The sequence below is a fragment of the Impatiens glandulifera genome, chromosome 1 (assembly GCF_907164915.1).
Source record: "Impatiens glandulifera chromosome 1, dImpGla2.1, whole genome shotgun sequence".
Classification (NCBI taxonomy): domain Eukaryota; kingdom Viridiplantae; phylum Streptophyta; class Magnoliopsida; order Ericales; family Balsaminaceae; genus Impatiens; species Impatiens glandulifera.
In genome coordinates this window covers 123,061,512-123,086,973 of record NC_061862.1, presented here as the reverse complement: position 1 = coordinate 123,086,973, position 25,462 = coordinate 123,061,512, and the positions used below count along the sequence as shown (strand labels likewise).

General features: G+C 35.2%; 1 protein-coding gene across 1 annotated transcript; it reads right to left on the bottom strand.

Annotated features, from left to right (window-relative positions):
• Positions 1 to 22,346: 22,346 nt before the first annotated feature.
• On the bottom strand, positions 22,347 to 23,000 carry LOC124923027 (miraculin-like). Its single transcript, XM_047463543.1, has one exon. It carries the CDS (start codon positions 22,983 to 22,985, stop codon positions 22,362 to 22,364), a length of 624 nt encoding a protein of 207 aa, XP_047319499.1. The 5' UTR covers positions 22,986 to 23,000; the 3' UTR covers positions 22,347 to 22,361.
• Positions 23,001 to 25,462: the final 2,462 nt, after the last annotated feature.

Below are 25,462 nucleotides of genomic sequence, written 5' to 3'. Positions count from 1 at the left end.
TGGGATTGAAGTTATTTGAATAATTTTGTTGGAATACGGTTTTGAAATATTGAGTTATCAGTGAAAAGACTTAAATGATATTAATATTTAATATTTTAATATTTTTGTTGATAAATTTATCGATGAAGAAACATGTGAGACGAACCAAAGTTATTTATGATCAAATAACCCTCACCATACATTGATTTGAATATTTAAAACTAATATCTAAAAAAAAAAATGTCATATTTATTTATTAACTTATTTATTAATGTCAAATTTATTTATGTACTAAAATTAGATTGGCATTAAAACATAAGCCACTCTAGAATGTCATGTCTAATCCCAAGTTTCCTCACTTGTGTTTAAGTGTAATCAGTTTTACTCCACCTAATTGTGGATAATTCAGCTACAAATCAACTCCACAATAATCTTTGTCAAATGATGGATCATAGAGTCATTTGACAATAAAGATCACACCAAAACATCCAGCTTTGAGTTCTTTTCAGGACAGTTAGACTATCATAGATGTTTTCGCAAGTCTATTTCTATAGAATTTATTTTCTAAAACTTTGGATAGATTAGCTCAAGCATCACCCCCAAACAGTTGTTGTTCTGTAACACGTCTGAGAGGCACTACGTTCAATTAAGAATTGACGATTGATCTCGTCCATAACACGTCTGAGAGGCACTACGTTCATTTTTTATCTCCAAAATTGAGTTTGTAGATACTCTAAACTGAATTTTGAAATTAAATTACTTGCAAATCTATAACCCTACCAACTGTTCTGTACTGAAACGTCTAAAAGAAACTATGGATTCAAATGCAAAATGAAATGAAACTATTAGTCATCCAATTTTCTTTCCATTTTGTGAAATTAAAGCACATCCTTGTCCTTGCAAATTCAATAACCGATATATAAAAAATGGTATATTTCAAAGAAGAGAAAAAAATTAAGGTATTTAGAATAAACAAGATCCTCAGAAATTAGTGATTCATATCTAGTTTAAACCAAATATCCGACGAATTCGAATAAATCGAATTCGAATTTCATTTTCAATTTTCGAATCGAATTTCAAACAAATTCAAATTTAAATACGATTTTCAGATTGATTTTCGAGTTGGGGTTCACCTTAAAAACTAAACCGAAAACCGAATTAATTTTTTAATATTTATTTTACCATATATTGTATTATTTATTATATTTAATATATAATAATTTATGATATATAATATATATAATATATAATAATTCATCCCACATTCTTTAAACATAATTCACGTCCACACCTTATTTATATTCTCTAATCCTAATTCTCAACCGCCACACACCTAGTTTTTATTCTCTAAACCAAACCTAATTTCTCAGCCACCGCACACCTACTCCTTATTCTCTAAACTTAATTAATTAACCGCATATCTTAACTTTATTCTCTAAACATAATTCCTCACCCCCACCTCATATATATTTTCTAAACCAATCACCTCAATCTTTCATCTCATGTCTAAGCTTCGATCTATCTAATATTGATATCTGTTGGGTCAAATTATTTTGACTAAGTGTTGAAATAATTTAACCACTGAGATTTTGATGATGAAATGACTTATGAGTTTTGATGCAGGTGTATCGAAATCATACTTCATAAGACTTGGCTCTAATGAGGGCCATTATACCGATTTTGGCATTAGATGCATAGAATTAGACGTACAGTCTAACTCATCGAAGTCAGACGTGTAGTCTAATGAATGCATAGAATTAGACGTACAGTCTAACTCATCGGAGCTAGACGTGTAGTCTAATGAATGCATAGAATTAGACGTACAGTCTAACTCATCGGAGTTAGACGTGTAGTCTAATGAATGTATAGAATTTGACGTACAATCTAACTCATCGGAGTTAGACGTGTAGTCTAATGAATGCACAGAATTAGACGTACAGTCTAACTCATCGGAGTTAGACGTGTAGTCTAATGAATATATAGAATTAGACGTAAGTCTAATATACACGGAATTAGACGTAAGTCTAATGTATTCGGAATTAGACATATAGTCTAACTCAGCAGAGTTAGACGTGTAGTCTAATAGACTTGTAATTAGACGGATGGTCTAATAGATATTCGGAATTAGACGTGTAGTCTAATGAATGAATGGAATTAGACGTACAGTCTAACTCATCGGAGTTAGACAGACGTGTAGTCTAATATATTTACAATTAGACGGATAGTCTAATATGTGCGGAATTAGACGTGCAGTCTAACTCAGTAGAGTTAGACGTGCAGTCTAATAGAAAGTGAAAGTAAGACGTGAGTCTAACTCCTTCAGATAAGTCTGAGGTAGAACCGGAATTAGACGTATAGTCTAATGGTTATTGGATAATTAGACGTGTAGTCTAATTAAGTGAAAGTTAGACGTGAGTCTAACTCCTTCAGATTAGTCTGAGGTAGAACCAGAATTAGACGTCTAGTCTAACTCAGTACAGTTAGACGTACAGTCTAATGGTTATTGGATAATTAGAAGTGTAGTCTAATTAGTGAAATTTAGACGTGAGTATAACTCCTTCAGACAAGTCTGAGGTAGAACCGGAATTAGACGTGTAGTCTAACTCAGTGGAGTTAGACGTACAATCTAATGGTTATTGGATAATTAGACGTGTAGTCTAATTAGTGAAAGTTAGACGTGAGTCTAACTCCTTCAGACAAGTCTGAGGTAGAACCGGAATTAGACGTGCAGTCTAACTCAGTGGAGTTAGACGTGCAGTTTAATGGTTATTACAATTAGACGTGTAGTCTAATTCTATTAAACCAGACGGTCTAATAGACTCGGTTATTAGAAGGAGATGTTTGATTTCATTAGACTGATTTTCACAATTCGTCTAACTGAAATACGTCTAATGCTCAGCTTAAGCCGTTTGCTTGAAGCTAGCATTTCACCTACCCACGTGCTATAGTTGTACCCTACTCCTGCTCCACTTTCTAGTGAAGATTAGTACAACAGTTATATGCAACCAACCAAGGAATGCCACGTAAGAGAATTTTCCTCACATTACTTTTTTGCAGGTACATCCCTGATGGAATATTCGGCGCACTACTAGTGATGTACGGCCACGATCCTTGTGCTTAGAACCTGTTGTGTACAATGGAGGCTTTCCAATGGAAGAGTGCCACGTATCATTCTAAAAGATTCGACCGTTAGCTCCTACTTAGATTTTATCAAATCTAAAGGACAACGGACAATCTGCCTTAACAAGAAAAACTACTAACCTTACGAACTTGCCGATCTTGAGAGAATTCAAGCCTTTGAATATTCATATTATGAAGCTGCTTTCTGATTGTACTGTGTGTGAATCAAGAGAGAGCTGGAATCAAAACACCTTTAGATGAGTGATATTTTTCATCTTGTAATTGAACAAAAAGTGTTCTGTTCAATAGTGAGCTAAGTGTGTGTAAACTGTATTTGATTTGAATCATATTATAGTGAATCCTTCCGGTGGTTGGAAGAAGGGGTGATGTAGGAGAGTTTCTCCGAACATCCATAAACAAACTGCTGTATTCTTTCATTTCTGTCATCTTTTCATATTTCATCTTGTGCTTCAAACCCAAGTAAATAATTCCGCCTTGAATCTGTTTCAAGTGTTTACAAGTGTTTGCGTAGAATAGAAAGCAAATTAAATCCCTAACATGATTTCTTTCAAACAGTTTTTCATAAGCCTTCATCCTTAGTCAGACCCCCGTCTCTATCGATAAAGCCAATCCTATCAATTGGTATCAGAGCCCTGTTTCTATTCTCAAGTTTTTCCTGAAATATATCGACCATAACCAAAGATGCTAGTGCTACAGCCATTCCAACTTTCTCTCGAGAAAACTACATTGTTTGGAAGAAAAGAGTTCGTGCTCATCTCTCTTCTCTTCATGATGACATGTGGAGCGTTGTCACAGAAGGTCCTATCAAGATTGAAAAGGAGAAGGCTGACTGGACCGCTGATGAAAAGAGGCAGAACAATCTCAACAACATGGCTCTTGATGTTCTGTACAGATCTCTCGATGACAGCATGTTCAACTACATTATCGAATGCGATACTACCAAAGAAGTCTGGGACACACTCACTCAACTGTGCGAGGGCAACGAGCAAACCAAGGAAAACAAGATTATGGTTTCCAATCAACAGTTCGACACCTTCAAGATGTGTCCTGATGAAACAATGAACGATTTCAACACTAGATTCAGCAAGATCGTCTCCTCTGTCTATCCTAGGCAAAACCTATAGCAACCGGGAGCTTCCTATCAAGGTCATGCGTGCTCTTCCAAGAGAATGGGACATAAAGACAATGGCGATGAGAGAATCCAAAGATCTTAACAAGATCTCTCTCTTTGATCTCTTTGCTGACCTCAAGGCCTATGAGTTCGAGCTGAACTGTAGGATGGAGGAAGATCAACCCACATCCGTTATCATTTCCAAGGCGCTGGTGACTGCTGAAGAGCCACCAACCGCTCTGGATGTGAAGATGCACTAGTAGAAAAAGGGGTATTAGTAAGGGCTAAAACCGTTACTGAAAGCATCGAACGCCGTTACTGAAACTTATTTGTAACGGCAAATAAAACCGTTACCAATCGTTACTAAAAATTACGTTACAGAAACTTCACAGGTATCAGTAACGGCGTTCGAAAACCGTTACTGATAGTCATGAAATAACAGTAACGGTTCTAGCCGTCCAAAAACCGTCACAGAAACAACACGAGCATCTGTAACGGTTTTCGAAAACCGTTATAGATGGTAATGGAATAACAGTAACGGTTTTAGCCGGATAAAAACCGTTACTGAAAGATTGTAGCGTCTGTAACGGTTTTCGAACGCCGTTACAGATGCTCGTCTTGTTTCTGTGACGGTTTTTTATTTGTTAAACCGTTACAGTTAGATTTATAGTAACGGTTTTTGAAATTATTTAACCGTTATTAAACCCTAATAGTTTTTTTTTTCAAATTTTTACCTATTTAAAATCTCAATCATCAATAACCAATAACCAAAAACCAAAGAGCACACAATCATCAATAACTAAAAACCCAAACTACAATCATTAATTCAAAACAATAATCATCCACAAACTACAATCCATCCAAAAACTATAATCCATCCAAAAACTACAATCATATCACAAATTCACAAAAACCATTAATTAACGTATTTCAAATTACATTTCAACTAACTAGAATTGAAATGGGAAAGCGACGATCAAGTAGGAAGGGCATCATCTCGAGTGGGAGGGGCAGGTGGAAGTTGATCACGGGGAATCCTGGATAATAAGAAGTTCATCGTCGATCTCATCTCAAGCATCTCATCCCGCATTCTATCACGCTCCCTTCGAGCTTCTTCACGTTCATCTTCTCGCTACATCAATAACTCTTCGCGCACCATTTCACGCTGCCTTTGTGCTTCCTCACGCTCCATTTGACGCTCGATTAAGGCTTCTTCGCGCTCTCTCCGTGACTGAAGCTTCTCAGCTTCACGCTCCTCTCGCATCCTCTGTATCTCCTCAAGTAAAAGTGCGTTTTGTGTGTCACTGCGCTGTGTGCTAGTACCACCACGAGCATCAGGTCTAAAAGATCTAGGTGTTACACCGGAGCCCAAACCCACAACTCGCCCATGTCCCTGAGACCCGAATGCGCACTCAGCCAACTGCAATTCATTTCTATTCGGGTCTTCTTCTATAGCAGTTCGCAAGGCAGTCTACAAATACAAATTACATTTGATTACATACATACATAAAATAAATAAAAGAAATATAACTAATAAACACGACACTTTTTCTTGAATAATAGGGGGAACCTCCGGATTTGGATCTTGCAGAGTCGGTTTCTTTGTATGAGTGTGCAAAAATAATTCTGCAAAATTAGGCGACGTACCGGTAGTCTTCTCCTGTACAAATTTAATAATTAATAAAAACGTAATAACATTATAAACTTTGTTATTCAATGATAAAACGAACCATTTGCTTCTCCACTTGCGAAAATGAGATGTTGCCTGCATGATTCTTGTACACAACATGCGACCTATTTTGCGCATTCACAGCACTTGTTTTCTGCAAATAAGAAAACATTTGTGTTTAATGAATGATTAATGTAAGAGCTATTTATAAACACATTAATTTACCTTGAATTCCGGCGTGAGAAAGCGACGATCAAGTAGATAATTCCAATCACTAATTTCGATCTCGGGAGGGGGATTTGCCCTAATTGCTTGCTCGTCACCTTCACGGGCTTTAATGTACATGGTGTTCCAATGACATCTCCATCTATCCCATAATTTGTTGGTTTGAAATAAACTGTCTTCGATAGTTGTTGATGTCATCCCCCACAGCCACGAAAGGATCCTAAATAGTGAACATTAAAATACGATTATAGATTGTGTTGAATACATAATGGACTTAATAATATAAAAAGTTACCGTGATAGCCATCCATATGTGATCTAGCTGTGTGGAGCTCAGGTCCGACCAACGCAAAGTCCTATGAGGTAGTGCATTGGAGTCTCAAATGACACTCCCAATATGCCTCGACCAAGCTGTCATATTCTCGCACATTGGTTTACCATCAACAGGGTTAAATTGAAGAGTCATCTTTTGCCCCGCTTGAAATCTACCAACAGCTTTATTCTTGTTCTTGCCCCGTCTCCTTCTCGAAATAGATCCTAAAATTAAACAAAAAATTATATAGGATCACAACAACTAACTTAAGCAAAAACACAAGTACCTCCATCTTGCTCCTCAGACGGGGGCTGTGTCTCATCATCATCATCATCACCGGGGATAGTGTTGGGTACACTATCAACATTCATAACATCATCAAGGTCCAAATCAATTTCCCCGATAGAGTTACACAATTGCACGGGATCTTCTGAATGCTCCTCGGTCCTTCGTACAAGCTCGTGTAGCGCGCTGCTTAAACTCTTACCTTGCATTCTTTTAGGTGCCATGATAGCTGCAAATATTGAATGTAATGTTTATAAGACAAATTTATAAGTAACCCTTCATAGAAATTAATTCAACCTTAATTAGAATAACGGGGATTTATTGGTGTCACAATTTTCCATTCAAGCCTTGATGCCATATCTGTAGAGTAAAAGACTTGTTGTGCTTGGCTTGCCATAATGAATGGTTCATTTAATTGAGTCTGTAGAATCATGTTGATATTTATACTAACATAACCATACTTATCAACTTTAATGCCCCGATCTTTGTGATAAACATCAAACCATTTGCATTTGAAAAGAATCACTCGTCTTCCACAAAAGAATATCACTTCTATGATTTCATTGATCACTCCATAGTAGTTAATAGTCTCGGTCCCATTATTACCAACAACCAAAACCCCGCTATTTTGGGTAGTCAAGCTCTCGTCATGTTTTTCAGTGTTAAACTTGTACCCATTTATTTTGCACGAGTTATATTTCTTTGCATACAATGTAGGCCCACGTCCTAAAATCTTAAGATTCGTTGTCCTATCGGATTGATCGGTTAGTTGCTCCACCTATATATTCATTAGAAATTATTGTTAAACTAATTGTCATATACTAAAAAAGAAAATTGTTGAGACGATTACTTACTCTTTCTTGGAAATATCTAACGTATTGTTTATCCCGAGCCTCATTGGAAATATTAGGAGGGCATGATTGAACGAAATCGCTGCGCAAATGACAGATTAAATTATTACTTAAATCATAGCTCATAATGACATTAATGGACTTACTTATAATATTCTTCAGCTTCGCGACAATTTTTTAAACTTTACAAATGAGCACGCTCACGATCACCCGGTTCATATGTGTAGGATGTGCCATTAGATAAGTCTTCCATAGTGATGAAAATGGAGAATGTTATACTTGTATTTATGGATTCATCATTTGACTCTTGATCGTCCAAATATCAGGCACACATGCTCACACTCTCATTCAAAAGGTAACTCTCGCTGATTGAACCTTCTGGAAAGTTCCTGTTCCTAAGGTATTTCTTAAGTGTGCTCATATATTGTTCAACTGGATACATTCATCGATACTGAACGGGCCCTCCAAGATAAGCTTCAAAAGCTAAATGAACTGGCAAATGCACCATTATATCGAAGAAAGAAGGTGGAAAGATCTTCTCCAATTTGCAATGTGTCAAGACAATGTCGTCATGTAATGTTTCCAATTGCCCGCGTTGTAAACTTTTTTGGCAAAGCAACCGAAAGAACCTTGCTAAATTCACCACGGCATCGTACACATCATCGGGAAGTAGGCCACGTGTAGCTAGTGGAAGGAGATATTGTAATAGAATGTGACAATCGTGACTCTTCAATCCTGATATTTTTTTCTCCTCCATGTTTACACACGCCCCAATATTTGAACAAAAACCGTCGGACATTTTAATATCTTTCAAAAACTGACATAAACGTTTCTTATGTTCTGAGGACAATGCATAGGGGGCCGGCGGACACCGAAGAACACCATCAACTTCAACCGGATGTAAGGAATGTTTTATGTTCATTATGACCAAATCTTTCCTTGCTTTAATTCCATCCTTGGTCTTTTCTTTGAAATTCATTAAAGTTCCCAACAAACTATCACATATATCCTTCTCAATATGCATTACATCCAAATTATGTCTCAACATCAAAGATTTCCAGTAAGGCAATTGAAATAATATACTGAATTTGTTCCAATTATCACCTCGGGATTCATGTATAACTTTCGTTTTCTTAGGCAGGTACTTTGTCAAACAAATTTCCTTTAGATCTCGCGCTTGCAATTGAATTTCGGAACCCGATAATAGTACAGGAGGATCTCTATGCTCCGTATGCCCGTCAAACGTATCGGTCTCTTTGCGCCATCGATGATTAGACGGGAGGAATCGTCGATGATTCATGTAACACTTCGTCTGGCAATTTGTTAACCTCAAAGACGCGGTGTTCTGATTACAAGACGGACATGCCAATTTCCCCTTTGTACTCCATCCAGACAAATTTGCATAAGCCGGGAAATCATTAATAGTCCACATAAGAGCTGCCCGTAAATTAAAATATTGTTTTCTACTTGCATCGTATGTCTTCACACCGGTATTCCACAATTCCGTCAACTCTTCAATAAGTGGCTCAAGTAATACGTCAATACAATCACCGGGACTTTTTGGTCCTGGAATGAGCATTGAAAGAAGAAAATTGTTTGTATCCATACATGTGGTAGGAGAGACGTTGTAAGGGATGAGAATAACTGGCCAAATGCTGTACGATGTTTTTCTACTAGCAAAAGGTTGAAAACCATCACTAGCCAAACCAAGTCGCACATTTCGAGGTTCTGTAGAGAAATTTGGGTACAATTTATCAAAGGTCTTCCATGTCATTGAATTAGCAGGATACCTCAGCACATCATCTTCGGGATTGTTATCTTTATGCCAAGTCATGCGTGGAGCAGTTTTGGAACACATGTATAATCTTTGGAACCTCGGTTTTAATGGAAAATAGCGCAACGACTTATTGGGTATATACTTATCATTCACCTTTGTTCGAATTGCACCATTAGATTTATTGACATTCCACCTAGAAAGCCCACAAACTTTACATTGCTGCAAATCCTTATTGTCTTTACGAAAAAGCATGCAATCATTCTTACATGCGTCAATTGTTTCGTACGATAGACCCATGTCTTTAATGAATTTCTTGCACTCATAGTACGAATTCGGTAGTTGATTATGAATTGGCAGTATTTCCTCCTTCAATAAACTCAACAATAAATCAAATGACGTGTTTGTCCACTGACCTACATTCTTTAGGTGAAGAAGTTTAAGAAGAGTTGAGGCTTTGGAAATGCGAGAACCTTCATACAAAGGTAGTTTCGAATCGTCCAACAATTTGTAAAACGTAGCATCATCAACGAAAGACTCATTTTCACTCGGATGTTCATTATCATTGTTGACATTAGGGTACAAATCAGCAATAATATCTTCCATTAGATGATCCTCAGCAATAATATCTTCCATTAGATGATCCTCAGTTATTTCAACAGGTTCGTCTTCCATGATATTAGTCTCGTTATTTGGTGGTTCATTGATCGGTTCGTCTTCAATTTCATCATCTGATTCATCTTCCTCCACATTCTCGGTAACATCATTTACAAGTTGACGTCCAATTGATCTCTTTTCACCGTGAAAATACCAAAAACCATAATTTTGTCTTATTCCGTATACAATTAGATGAGATCTAACCACACTCTTATTCTCATATACTCGATTTGCACACCTTACACAAGGACATGCAATCGATGATCTACACGTAGACCTTTCAGCAAATTCTATGAATTTGTCAACCCCCTCACTATATTTAGGATCGGTACGAAGTATAGTCATCCATGTTTTGTCTGGGATTTCCATCTAACCTAACATACAAATTAATAATCCAACAACCTAACATCAATAATCAAACATACAAATCATTTATTAATCTACTAATCCAAACATGCAATAACCTAATAAACCAACAATCCAACAATCCATCAATCCATCAATAATCTAACTTAATTAATCTACCAATCCAACAACCTAATATCAATAATCAAACATACAAATCATTTATTAATCTAATAATCCAAACATGCAATAATCTAATAAACCAACAATCCATCAATAATCTAACTTAATCTACCAATCCAATAATCTAACAATCAAATAATCTAACTTAGCATTCAATATTATCTAACCTAACATACCAATTATCCACTAACCTAACATCAATAATCTACTAACAATCTAACATTGAAGAACTAACCTGGATTTTGAAGTGCAAACTACAATCCGCGACAGCAAAGACAATGGAAAATTCAAACCCCGATAGAATTAAAATGGATGCAACCTGATTCAACAGTTCAAATGCAAAAAGTGATAATGAAAACCTGATTCAACAGTTCAACATATATAAGAAGTAACATGATTGAAGACAATAATAAGTCCTTCCTACTAGTCAAACCATCTAAGTCATTCGATAAACACAGTGTTTCATTTCATTTCATTTCAATCATGGAACAATATAATCCCACTTAGAGATGTCCTATATGTAGTCTAAAACAATCATAATATATGCCTTTATAATGGGATAATAATCTCTCATCTAATCTTAATAAATTTGACTCAAAATACTGTAGTAAAATACCCAAATTAATCAAAATTACACACAAATCATAATGAAAATGATAACGTGGCTGTCTTTTCTGGTTTTGACACTTATTCCCTAAAGTTAATTTCATTCAACTTTTCAAAGAGATAATTGCGTTTAAAGGCACTAAACACCTAATTTATAATCCCAGCCAAACAAGTTCTTATTTACGGAATTTGATATCCAGAAATTTCAAAGAAATGTTCTAAAATTTCAACTTCTTTTCATATTAATAGACCAAAACAAAAGGGGTGTTTTGAAACAAAACCAACAACAGCAAATCAATAGATGCATTTCCATATGAAATCTAAATGCATTTCCAATAGTTTATACTGTCATAACCAATAATGATTTCAACTTTATCTTACCAATTGGATTTCAACTTTCAACCCTTCCTTTGAATGATTTACCATTCTTGGGTTCATTCATATAATTATGAATCAGAATACAGTCAAATGCATAAGCAATATGAATAATAATAATAACAGAAGGATAGTAATTTTTACCCTAAAAAAATTGGTCTTCAGCACATGTGAATACAGCTACGGTTGGAGGAGCAGCACCGCCGAGAAAAGAGAGAAAACCAGATTGATCGCCTGTAAACAAACAACATATATTAGGACAAAAGAATACTCTGTTTTGATTAATGAGGATATGAATAACTTACCTGATTGATCAGAAGGCAGCGACAACGGTGATCGGTGGAAGAAGAACAGACGTCGACAGAACAGAGAAGAGGGCAGAAGAAGAGAAGAGGGAAGAAGAACTTACCTGATTGCGGGCGGATGATCGGCGGAAGAAGAAGATCAACGGAAGAAGAAGAGCGTTTGATTATCGGCGGCGACTTCAGACGGAAAAGAAACGGGTGCGGAAGAAAACGGAAGAAGAGAAGAAAAGAAAGAAAGAAGAAAAAAAGAAGAAAGAAAGAAGGCGCGGGTTTTAATGGGTATCTGTAACGGTTTTCCATTAGCCGTTACAGACACTAGTAAAGAGAGATGAAAAGGCGGCTCACTTTCTGTAACGGTTATAGAGGAGACCGTTACAGATAACATATCAGTAACGGTTTATCTCAAAAACCGTTACTAATAGCCTTCATTAAATTCTTAAACTGAGCCCTTATCTGTAACGGTTTTCTATTAACCGTTACAGATGCCAGTAGAGAAAGGTGAAAAGACGGCCATTTTCTGTAACGGTTATATAGGTAACCGTTACAGATAAGATATTAGTAACGGTTTTTGAGATAAACCGTTACTACTAACCTTCATTAAATTCTTAAACTGAGCCCTTATCTGTAACGGTTTATATAACCGTTACTGATGTATTTATATTTGTAACGGTTTTAAAAAACCGTTACTGATAAGAATTATTAGTAAGGGCGTTCGAGCGCCGTTACTATGAGTCGTTACAGACAACCTATTTTCTACTAGTGATGGCAGCTCAGCAGTTGAGCAGCGATGCCATGTCTCTCTTTGTGAAAAAGTTTGGCGACTTCATTAAGAAGAACAACTCTAACTCAAACTCTTCAAATTCTAATGACAACAAAAAATCTAAAGCTAATGTTACTTTTTTTAACTGTGGTATTAAAGGTCATTATGCATCGGAATGTCGGAAGCCAAAGCGTGAAGATGCCAAGGATGATGGAAAAGAGCTGAAGGCGCTTATGGCAGGCGACGGAAAGAACAGAGGAAGCAGCCGTGGTTCCTACTTTTCATCCAGTGAAAGTGATGAAGAAGAGGTAGCTTGCTTCATGGCAAGAGAAGATGAAGAAAGAACTCAGGATACTGAGGTATTTGATTTCTCTTCCGAAAGGTTTTCAAGAGAACAACTGGTAGCTGCACTAGATGACATGGTCATCGAGTACAGAAAGCTAGCAGAATCTCTAAATGAAACTAAATCTTCATCAGATGTAAACAAACCAAGTCTGTCTAAAGCTGAAGAGTCAAATGTTCTTGAAAAGAAGATTGAAGAGATTTCATCTGAGAATGAGATGCTCAAAGAACAGATTCAAACTCCTTCATCTGAAAAAAAAAGGTTAAACTATGTTGTTTGTGCATGGACAAGGTCCGGAGATGCTGTCAAATATCATATCAGCATGTTGACACCTGATGGATCTAAATCTGGATTAGGGTTTGATAGCAATGACCCTAACTTGTCATGCAAGAAGTACAACTCATCTGACAAGCTTAAGCCAATAAGTTTTGTCAAAGGGAGTATGACTAACATTGAATCTGATCCTATTCATGAAGAAGTTGTTTTCAAAAATGAAATAGTTTATGTTCTGCCTACTGTTAGCTGGCTTAAGAATAAGCTAGAAGCAGTTAACAAGTCTGGCAATCTAAACCTGACCCTAAGTCAAGGAGTTTTAAAAGAAAATCTTCTTCAAAAGTTAAGAGATAAGTGGCTAGCAGGAAGTCATCTGCTAAGTCAAAATCCTATGCATTAATCACAACACAAAATGGGAAATCCATCAAAATAACTCAAATATGAATTCCTAAGGGACTAATTAATCGAGGACTTAATTGAGTATGGGTACCAAAATGTGTAAATAGTTTCTTTTATAGGTGATGCAGGAGGATTGCAGGAAGGAAGTTAGAAGAGTACGCTTCTGAGTACACAGTTTTGAAGATCAACAATGACATTTGCCATTCTAGTAGAATAAATGTTTTTGTTGTTAAAAATGTTTTTGGTCTTTGGACCAAAAAAATTATTTATTACAATTTTGCGCCCATATACAAAATGAGAGGGAAAATTACTTTGGAAGTACCAAAGATACTCTCTAGACGAATATTCTTAATCGGTCTAATTAGACAAGTGTGTCTAAAAGAAACAGTGTGTTCTTAGATGTATTTTTGCTCATAATCTATACATCTAAGTCTATATGTTGAGGTGTTATACCTACGCGATTAGACGGACACGTCTAATAGACGTTAGACATTTTTACGTCATGAGCAAGTGGATGTTCACATCTAATCAAACACACGTCTAACACGTGGTGTTTATGCGGAATTAGACGCACACGTCTAATAGACATTAGACAGATTTTTATAACACGGAATTAGACGTATGCGTCTAATAGACTCATCCGTCTAATAGACATTTTGTTATATGGATTTGTGGAGTAAGAAAAACGTCTAAATACGTGCTGATTAGATTGATCAAGGACATATGTCCCACGTTGAGAGCTATTTATTTTTCCCGCTCAAAATATCAAACAATCATCTCTTACCAACATGAAGACACGTGTTTTTCAAGTTTAGAGAAAATGACTGATATACACTCATTTTTAATGATGACTCCTTGAAAAGGACGTCTAACATTTATTAATGGGTCATACCCTTAAGAAAAGACGGTTATTCTGTATCTCTATTTTGTGTCCATATAAGGACATTAGTGCATGAGTTTGAAAGTTTTCAATCCCTCGAAATTCTTAAGAACCCTAGTTCTCTTTGTATTTCTCTCTCTAAATCTCTCTGAAAACCTTGTGTCGGTTCATATTCTTTCGAAAATGGTGAACAAGAAAATCACGTTGGGTCACTGTACCTTGCAGGTGGATTTTCCATCGGTGTACACTTTCGATCAACCGGAGGTGGTGGAGATGTTGAGAACCCTAGAATATTCTGGGTTAAGGAAGTATCTCAGCGGTCCGTTCATATTCTATGAGAAAGAAGTTCGCGAGTTTTTCAAATCTGCAACTATGGTGGGTGAATTCATCGTAGCAACCGTCAACGACATAGAGTTTTCCTTCGATGAAGCAGTTTATGCGGAGTTCTTTGAACTTCCAACGGAAGGGCACACGTTCAACTTGATCCTTTCACCAGAAATCATGGAGGAGATGAAGAGAACCTTTTCTGTCGATGATTCGATAATCCATGTAAATGGACTCAAGAAGGCTCTTAAACCTCATTTCAGTTTGCTGAACGACGTGGTGGCAAAGGCGCTACAAGGGAAATCTGGCTCTTTCCATCTCTATAGTCAAGACCGTTTTGACTATATGTGTGCTATTTCAAAGGGAATCCAGGTAAACTGGGCTCACACCCTTTTCCAGAACCTATGTTATTCGATTTGTCAGGCGTACAAGGAAAGCATAACGTTTGCGGCTGAACTGAGTCATTTGTTGAAGCATTTGGAGGTTCCTATTGGTGAACCTATGTAGATCAACTCTCCGAGATTTTTCACTGCCCTTACAGTGGCTAACACACTAATAAGGATGAAGAACAACCTAGAATCTGCATCTGGTGCATCTAGTCTTCAAACTGGTGGAAAGCCTTCTACCCGATCCAAGCAACCGTCTACTTCTATCATGTCAACAAGGGCAAAGAGATCGAAAACAATGAATGAATCGGAGGTTAGTTCCTCCAGTCTGAAAAGTTCAACCAAGAAGGACTCTGAATCAGTTGATTCAAGGTTAAAGCAAGGTCCAGGCGTACTTGCTGCAATTCTGATGTCCTCTCTATCTTATCCAGCAACCATTTTGAGAAAGCCTTCGAGATCCCGTGTCTCAAAGGAGAAGAAGACGAAGGCGCCCCGCGCGTCTAAATCATTAAAGGTAATTTCTTCTAAATCTTTGGCCGCTGTGCCTAAGTTTGATGTTCCTATTGTGGAACAAGCTGAATCTGTATTTTCTCCGTTGAGAGAATCTGCTGAAGGGCCCGCTGTTGAGTTAGCTGGTCCAAATGATGAAAATGTTGACAGGATTGAGTCTCCTGGTATTCAAACCGATCAAGTAGCCGCCGGTGCTACAGAGCTATCCCAACCAAAACAAGGTGATGTTCCTACCCTTGTTGCTGGTAAATCTACTGAACAAGAAGTTTCTGTTCCCGCTCCTAAAGATTCATTGGTAGCCGGGAAAGTTATTCGTGTAGAGCTCCCTGCTGAGCTATGTAAGAAACCTCCATCTGCGTTTGAATTGATGTGTTCCGCAAGACAGACAGGTGGAATCGTGATCAGTAAACCTAGACCTGCTCCAAAACCCGTAGAGGTTGTTGGAAAGGGTAAGAAAATCGCAACTCAAGTTCCTGAAAAAGTATCGGAGGCAACAACCATTGTTAACCTCATTTTAGAACAAGTTAAAGTCATTACAATTGAGAAATTGGAGATTTTTGAATCATGGTGTCTGGAGAGATTATCGTCCAAATACAATGATACTCTTACGAACTCTGCAATAACGAAAGAATGGAAGAAACCGGTAGCAAATGAAAAGAAAGTTCTTAAATGGGCCAGAACTTCAGAGGTAGTTGAGGCTCTAAAGAGAGAAGATCTCATTGAAGCTTGCTTGTATGGAAAATCCTTTTTCCCAATTCTTGAAGCCAGAAAGATTAATTTCAATCCTGTTGAGAAGGGATCTGAAGTGGAAATGAAGGTTTTGAAGAAGCTGAACGACATCATGGATGGCTACATCTCGGTAGTTTCTCGATACATTCACGGCGTCGATTGTTCTGGCGCAAAACCTCTCGATGATGATGAAATTATGGATGTTATTGATGCTAACAACGATGCAGATGAACTAGATGTTGCTCTCTTGATCGAATTCAGGAATCTTTCTGCTGAAGAGAGACGCATTCTGGATCAACCTATTCAAGTGAATCCAAATGAAGAAGAAGTTCATTTAGAAGATGTGACTTAGGAGGCCGATCAAGCTCCTCTAGAAGAAGATGTTCTGATAACCTCTGTTGTGAGAACAGAGGAAGTTCAAAAGAAAGTGGTCGAGGTAACTCAGCTAGAAAATGTTAGATCTGAGGGGGAAACCTCTAAGGATAAGAATGTTGAAGAAGAAAGTTCCTCATCTAGGGAGGAACAGGATCAACACGCAACATATAAGAAGCCTCTTCTATTTCCCGACACCATTGTGGGAAATGTTCATGAAAATATCAACATTCCTCTTCACTACTATGGAAATCTGTATGAGAGATTTCAGAGAGCTGAAGAAGAAATATTAGAAGAAGAGAAGGATGAAGCTGTTAAGAAAGCCGAGAAGAATCAACCGGAGCAATCCTTGCAGATTCACACAAACTTTGAGCCGATTCAAAGTATGGCAGCAGAGTCTCAAGAAAATTAGTCAAATGAAGAATCCTCTACTAGTGGTAATAAGATGTTAAAATCTATGTCTTGTGTGCTCTCATCTCTTCAGAAGAGCATGATAAAGTCCTTGAATAATCAGGAAAAAGAAAGAAAGGACTTCGCTAAAATTCTCAAAGTTCTCAATGAGTTGGACAACACTTTGAAGAAGAACACGTATGAGACTCATATCTCAAATATAAACTACTCAAAGTTTGAAAAGCAACTTATCAACCGTCAAACTGAATTGTTGGACATTGAAAGGAAATTCAATGATGAACGTCACAAGGAAACCTTGGAAGAATTTAGTCTGGTAAAGAATCAGATTGTGGAAATTCAGGGTTGTTTGAGCAGAAATGATAATGAACGACAGGAATTTGCGGACTCCATTGCAAGGAAATTTCAAGCAAAGGAGGACACAAAGGCGAATGCTGAAAAAGATCAATCTCGACCCGCCCAAGGCGAGTCAAGTAGAAGAAATGATGGTGTGTCAACCGACACTAGATCCAGACGAGCCACTAGCAACGATGATAATCCTAGACCAACCAAGAGAGGTGGAGGTTGAAATGGTAATGATCGTGGAGGCAGAAATAGTGGTGGAGGCCGTAGTAGGCTATCCAATGTTGATCAAGGTGGTCGTGCCAGCGGTGGTGAACGTGGTGGTAGATCAAGTGGAGGCAGTCGTAGTGGTCGCGGTTAACCTCCTTATCTCAACATGCTTCCCGGTCAAGAAATGAGTCCAACTGATCCTCGAGTTAAAAGGGAAGAACAATAATCTCTTTTCTTCAACTCTACTTAAGTCCTTCAAACAATGTTTCTTTGATGGTTTTTCGAATATTGGTTTTGGAAGTTTCATGTAAGTGAACAAGGGTTTGTTTTATTTATATGATGAATGCATATTTTGGTATATGTATGCAAGTTTCCAATTTCTTCATCAAAAAGGGGGAAATTGTTGGGTCAAATTATTTTGACTAAGTGTTGAAATATTTTAACCACTGAGATTTTGATGATGAAATGACTTATGAGTTTTGATGCAGGTGTATCGAAATCATACTTCATAAGACTTGGCTCTAATGAGGGTCATTAGAATGATTTTGGCATTAGATGCATAGAATTAGACGTATAGTCTAACTCATCGAAGTCAGACGTGTAGTCTAATGAATTCATAGAATTAGACGTACATTCTAACTCATCGGAGTTAGACGTGTAGTATAATGAATGTATAGAATTAGACGTACAGTCTAACTCATCGGAGTTAGACGTGTAGTCTAATGAATGCATAGAATTAGACGAACAGTCTAACTCATCGGAGTTAGACGTGTAGTCTAATGAATGCATACAATTAGACGTACAGTCTAACTCATTGGAGTTAGACGTGTAGTCTAATGAATGTATATAATTAGACGTAAGTCTAATATACACAGAATTAGACGTAAGTCCAATGTATTCGGAATTAGACGTACAGTCTAACTCAGCGGAGTTAGACGTGTAGTCTAATAGACTTGTAATTAGACGGATGGTCTAATAGATATTCGGAATTAGACGTGTAGTCTAATGAATGAATGGAATTAGACGTACAGTCTAACTCATCGGAGTTATACGTGTAGTATAATATATATGTGCGGAATTAGACGTGCAGTCTAACTCAGTGGAGTTAGACGTGCAGTCTAATAGAAAGTGAAAGTTAGACGTGAGTCTAACTCCTTCAGAAAAGTCTAAGGTAGAACCGAAATTAGACGTACAGTCTAATGGTTATTGGATAATTAGACGTGTAGTCTAATTAAGTGAAAGTTAGACGTGAGTCTAACTCCTTTAGATTAGTCTGAGGTAGAACCGGAATTAGACATGTAGTCTAACTTAGTGGAGTTAGACGTATAGTATAATTGTTATTGGATAATTAGACGTGTAGTCTAATTAGTGAAAGTTAGACGTGAGTCTAACTCCTTCAGACAAGTCTGAGGTAGAACCGGAATTAGACGTGTAGTCTAACTCAGTGGAGTTAGACGTACAGTTTAATGATTTTTGGATAATTATACGTGTAGTCTAATTAGTTAAAGTTAGACGTGAGTCTAACTCCTTCAGACAAGTCTGAGGTAGAATCGGAATTAGACGTGCAGTCTAACTCAGTGGAGTTAGACGTGCAGTCTAATGGTTATTACAATTAGACGTGTAGTCTAATTCTATTAAACTAGGCGGTCTAATAGACTCGGTTATTAGGAGGAGATATTTGATTTAATTACACTGATTTTCACAATTCGTCTAACTAAAATACGTCTAATGCTCAGCTTAAGCAGTTTGCTTGAAGCTAGAATTTCACCTACCCACGCGCTATAGCTGTACCCTACTCCTGCTCCACTTTCTAGTGAAGATTAGTACAACAACTATATGCAACAAACCAAGGAATGACACGTAAGATAATTTTACTCACATTTCTTGTTTTGTAGGTACATTCCTGATGGAATATTCGACGCACTACCAGTGATGTACGACCACGATCTTTGTGCTCAGAACCTGCTGTGTACAATGGAAGCTTTCCAATGGAAGAGTGCCACGTATCATTCTAAAAGATTCGACCGTTAGCTCCTGCTCAGTATTTAACAAATCTAAAGGACAACGAACAATTTGCCTTAACAAGAAGAACTACTAACCTTACGAACTTGCCGATCTTGAGAGAATTCAAGCCTTTGAATATTCATACTGTGAAGTTGCTTTTTGATTCTACTGTGTGTGAATCAAGAGAGAGCTAGAATCAAAACACCTTTAGTTGAGTGATATTCTTCATCTTGTAATTGAACAGAAAGTGTTATGTTCAATAATGAGCTAAGTGTGTGTAAACTGTATTTGATTCGAATCATATTATAGTGAATCCTTCCTGTGGTTGGAAGAAGGGGTGACGTAGGAGAGTTTCTCCGAACATCCATAAACAAACTGCTGTGTTCTTTCATTTCTGTCATCTTTTCATATTTCATCTTGTGCTTCAAACCCAAGTAAACAATTCCGCCTTGAATCTGTTTCAAGTGTTTACAAGTGTTTGCGTAGAATAGAAAGCGAATTAAATCCCTAATAGGATTTCTTTCAAACCGTTTTTCATAAGCCTTCATCCTTAGCCAGACCCCCGTCTCTATCGATAAAGCCGATCCTATCAATCTCTTATCTTCTTTTTTGTCAAGACTTTTAAATCTTGATCTATTTTCTTCGTTCAACACCTATTTCGAATTCAAGATCTATCTCCACCTGCTATTATATCTTACATATATTCTTTAAGATCGAGCTTTCCGCCGTTCAACGTCTATCTCCTCCGTTCAACATCTTAATTCAAACTTTGATTTGAATTATAATAATATGAGTTCAAGATTTAAAAATAAAAGAAAAAATAAAATGGTTCGAATTAGATTTGAATTAGAATAATTTAAAATTAAGATTTAACAATAAAATAAAAAATAAAATCGAATTCGGTTTAAATTTGAATTATTCAAAATTTGAACCGGATATCAAATTCGAATTCGGTTCGATTTTATTAGAATACGGTTTGGTTTTCAATTTTTTTTTAAAAAAATAAAAAATCAAAAAAATCAAACCGATAAACTCGAATAACCCGAAAACCAAACGATAAACACCTCATCAATAACACAATTGACTTGAGAGCGTCAATCTATGGAAGGGAAGGGAAAATTTAAAGGGAAGAAATGTTTTAATTTGTTTAAGAATCGCTTGATATAATAAAACTTAAAAAAAATACATCAATTAGACATGAAATACGAGAGTAACTTATTTTTTAATGTCTTTTTGAATTTGTATTAATTTGAATAATTATACTACATTTTCTCAAATTCTTTTGTATAAATATAAAATATTTTAAATAAATAAATAAATTTCACACATCTATCAAAATTTGAAAGTTTGTAAGTAATATGATATTCTTCCCTTAAAACAATACATTAAGATTATTATATTAATTAATAAACTTAATATATTAAATAAATATAATTTGATATATTAAATAAAAAATAATTTAAATAGAATACTAATATTTATTTTGGAAACATGCATATTAAATAATTAATTAGGTCTCCAAGTTCCAAGAAGAAAAAGAAAGAATTGTGTTATGAATGAACAAAAATGTAAAATATAATATAATTTTATTAAATTTTAAAAGATAAATTAGTGTTTTAAGTGTTTTTTTAGATTGTTTTAGTTATTTTTTCTTTTATAAAAAATTAAGTTATATACAAAAAAAAAATAAAAAATTAATAATTTACCGTCGTTATTGATGAAATACATAGAGACCGTTTAAGGCTACCCGGACGGCTTGTACTTGACTCCGCCCTTATATTAATCACTTGTTTGTTATAATAAAGCTATATTAAAAAACACATTGATTAGACATAGAATGCGAAAGCAATTTATTGTTTTACTCTTTATGAATTTATTTTGATTGAAAAATATAAATTATTTTTTCAATTTATTTTTGTATAAATAGAATATTTTAAATATATAAATAAATTTGACATTTTCATTCAAGTTCTTACAAAATATAACATTACTTTCTCTACAAAAACAAAAAATACATCAACATTATTATATCATTATATTAATTAATAAACTTATTATATAATTAAATAAATATAATTTGATATATTAAATAAAAAATAATTAAAATAATATTAAATAATTAATTTTTAATTTATAACGTAAATTAGTTATAAGAACTTGATTAGGTGTACCCAATCCTCTAAGAAGAAAAAAAGAAAAAGAACAAAGTGTGTTATGAATATGAAGAAGAAAAAGATAGTAAAACATAATTCAATTTTATTAAATTTAGAAATATAAATTAGTATTTAATGATTTTTTAAAATAATAGTGTTTTTTTAATAAATTAAATATTTTAGTTTTAGGTTTTATTATATTTCAGTTTAAATTTTAAAAAATAAAAATTTATATAAATAAATTGATAATATAATAAATTAAGTTAAAAAAAAACGTAATAATAATAAACTATACTTTTATTCTTAAATAAGAACATGGAAGAAGACTTGTTCTTGGATATCCTATATTGACCAAATACTTGATCTCTTTATTCAGGAACATTAAAGATCAAGTTACATTATTACAAGTATAAGAAATTGGTAACAGTAAGATTTGCTTTAACATTTTAATTAATCAACTTTCCTAAACATAACCTTGAATGGCTTCTCACTCAGTACTAAACGCCTCATATGATTTTCATCCACATAGATTCCGACATCCATGCATATAACCTTACAAATATCGCAGACCGACGGACAGAACACCAACTTGTAGTCGTTATCATATTTCTCTATCTTAAACCAGTTGCTCACCGTATCTTTCCCCGGATTCCCCTTTTCACCGCCAGTACCCACAAAGTTAAGACCGGTCGCCTCATCCCGACCTGTTAGTTTCCATAACGTCGATTGAATGCATATGGTGGAAGCTTCGAACTGGATATTAAGGTCTGTCGATTCACGGATGACGTCTTTCTTTGGATTCACTGGAGAGAAAGTCAACGGGAGGCCAGTTTCGAGTTCATTGCCTTTCTGGACGACATCGAGTGGGCAGAAATCGACTTCAGAGTTGTTCACTCGGCCGGTGAAGCCCAATGTTAAGCCTCCTCCCATGCCACGAAAAACAGGTAAGATGTAATATTGGGTTTCCGACCGGAGTTTCTTTCCATTTATGTCGAGGACAGCATTAGGAGCGGCAGAAGCAGCTGCGAAGATGACTTGAAGGATGAGAATTAAGGAAATTGTTGATGTCTTCATTGTTTATTGGTTTCCTGGACTTATAATGAAGTGTTTTGAGTTTGAAGATGAGGGAAGAAGAGTCTCATCCGGTTAATTTATAGGCTTGTATAGAACTTTTCCCCATGCACGGCATCTCGCACGTGAAGTTTGAAGAAGATAATATAGTTAAGATTAGAAGAAGAGATAGAGAGACGTGCCGTAGATGTGAATTGCTTAATTATTCATATCTTTAAGAGGCTAAACTATTTGACTTTCATGTTCAAAGAGAGTATCCATGAGATGTTTGACTTTCATGTTCAAAGAGATCCATGAGATGTTTCTTAAAGAAATATTATATATAATAGTTCTAATAATAATAAAATTATAGAAGTGATTCACATTAATTTTAATTTGTTATTTATTTAAGTTGTAATGAGCTGATTCTTTAATAGTTTTATTTGATTGAATTTGTGATAATTCATATCTAGATAGAATTTGTAATGATTGTTTGTTTTCGTTTAAAGCTATTGTAATATCGAAGACAATAATAGAAGAGGGGTTGCATACTGTTTTGTTTATTTTTTACTTAAATGCGATTTTAATCCTGTTAAATATAGAAAATCTATTTCTATTCTTGGACAAATCGTAACAAACTCTTGAATGGTTTTAAATGCGGAAAATGTTTGCAAGATTTGAAGCGGCAAATATAAGAGTGAATGAAGTAATGGAAAGACAACACAAGATTTTATGATGTTCGGAGATAAAAACTCCTACGTCATACCTTCTTCTATTTCTAGAAGAATTCCACTAGAAGACTTTGATTTGTACAGACGCTACACAAACCCACTCAGATCACATGTATTAACACTTGCCTGTCTGAACTTCTAGCTCTCACAATATCATGTTGAACAGACGACGATCTGTTAAACTTACAAAAGTAAGATGATTATTAATTAATACAAAAGATTATCGAGTAAACTATCTTGTGTGATCGTTGTGTATGTTAACGTCTCTCAACGTATATCGTCTCGTGTATACACTAGTAAAAAACATTGCAATAGCGACGACAAATGCCGACTGGAACAAAAACAATCGGTAGGTATCATATCAATGCCGACGAAGTCGATAGTGGTAGGTATTTAGGATATAATAGCGACCATTCACAAAGCCTTCGGTATCTGGGGCTTAATAGCGACCACTTTAAAAAGCTATCGGTATTGTAATCACTATACCGATGGTTTTGAGCCCTCATTATACTTCCTTAGTTTTAAATAAAACTATTATTATTATTATTCTTAAAAATATATATATAAGTTAGGTTTAAAAATAAATTTAAATGAGATTAATAAATAAAATAACAAAGTATAATTAGAGCTTCTTTGACTTGGTATGATTTTGTTTTTAATAAACTAGTAACTATTTTAATTATTAACGTTAATTTTAGAAAATAAATTGAATCCAAATCATTTTTTTTTCAATTATTAATTCAAACTCAGATCTTCTATCCAAATGGTATGTCTTGAGATGTAAACCAAATTATACCAAGAGTCTTGAAATCAAAACTATGAGATGTTTTAATTTTAGTGGTAGAAACTTGACACCTAATTTCATGTAATGACATGTCAAGAGGAGAAGACATCCACTTCATCATCATGACATTTCAAAGAAGGCATTCAACATCAATGAAACGTACAAAAGAAGTGGTTGTCACTTTCGAATTCAAAATGGCTAACAAACTCCCCCCTGACTTGTTAAGGTAGTAAGAATGGGCCTTGCGCCCTTAACCTCCTATTATAAAAGTCAACATAGACCATCATGCCAAGCAACTTCTTTTTTATTCACTTTTCCCCTAGGCTCCCACATAAAGTACCGACTTTTTACATTATTCATGCCCCTAGGCTGCCCTAGTCAGGGCCAGGGCCGGCCCCGAGAGTTGGGAGGCCCCATGCAAAATCAAATTTTGTGGCCCCATAAAATTAAAATAAATTTAATAATTGTGCATTTTATAAAAAATAAAATTTAATATATAACAATATTAACTAGTGTAAAAAAAATTTTCAAAATATATATCAAAAATATTAATATAATAAGTTGTAAATAAAAAATATACCATAATAATTTATTAATTAACTAGTATTTGATTCAACAAAAATACTTCTCTTTGCATTTTTGATGCAAAAATTTTCAATTAAGTCATTATACTCTAAACACTATTTTTTAGTTAATATCATAACTAATTCATTCGTGATATATTGTGTATGATGTCTCTATAATGAAAAAAATATAATATATATTTTAAAATGAGAAGAGATTATGAAGATAAACATAAAAATAAGAACAAATAAAAAAAAATAATTTAAGAGTATTAAAATGTAACCTCAAAATGATTTGCACAATTAAGGTTAGATTTATGATAAAAAAAAATGTAAATTATTAAAGAAGGAAAGCAGCTAAAATATAAATAATATAAGTATGGTTAGTGATATAAAAGTGATCGATACAATAAGAATAAATAG

Bases quoted from the DNA above. Each gene is read 5' to 3' on its own strand.
- LOC124923027 (XM_047463543.1), bottom strand. From the start codon at position 22,985: ATGAAGACATCAACAATTTCCTTAATTCTCATCCTTCAAGTCATCTTC.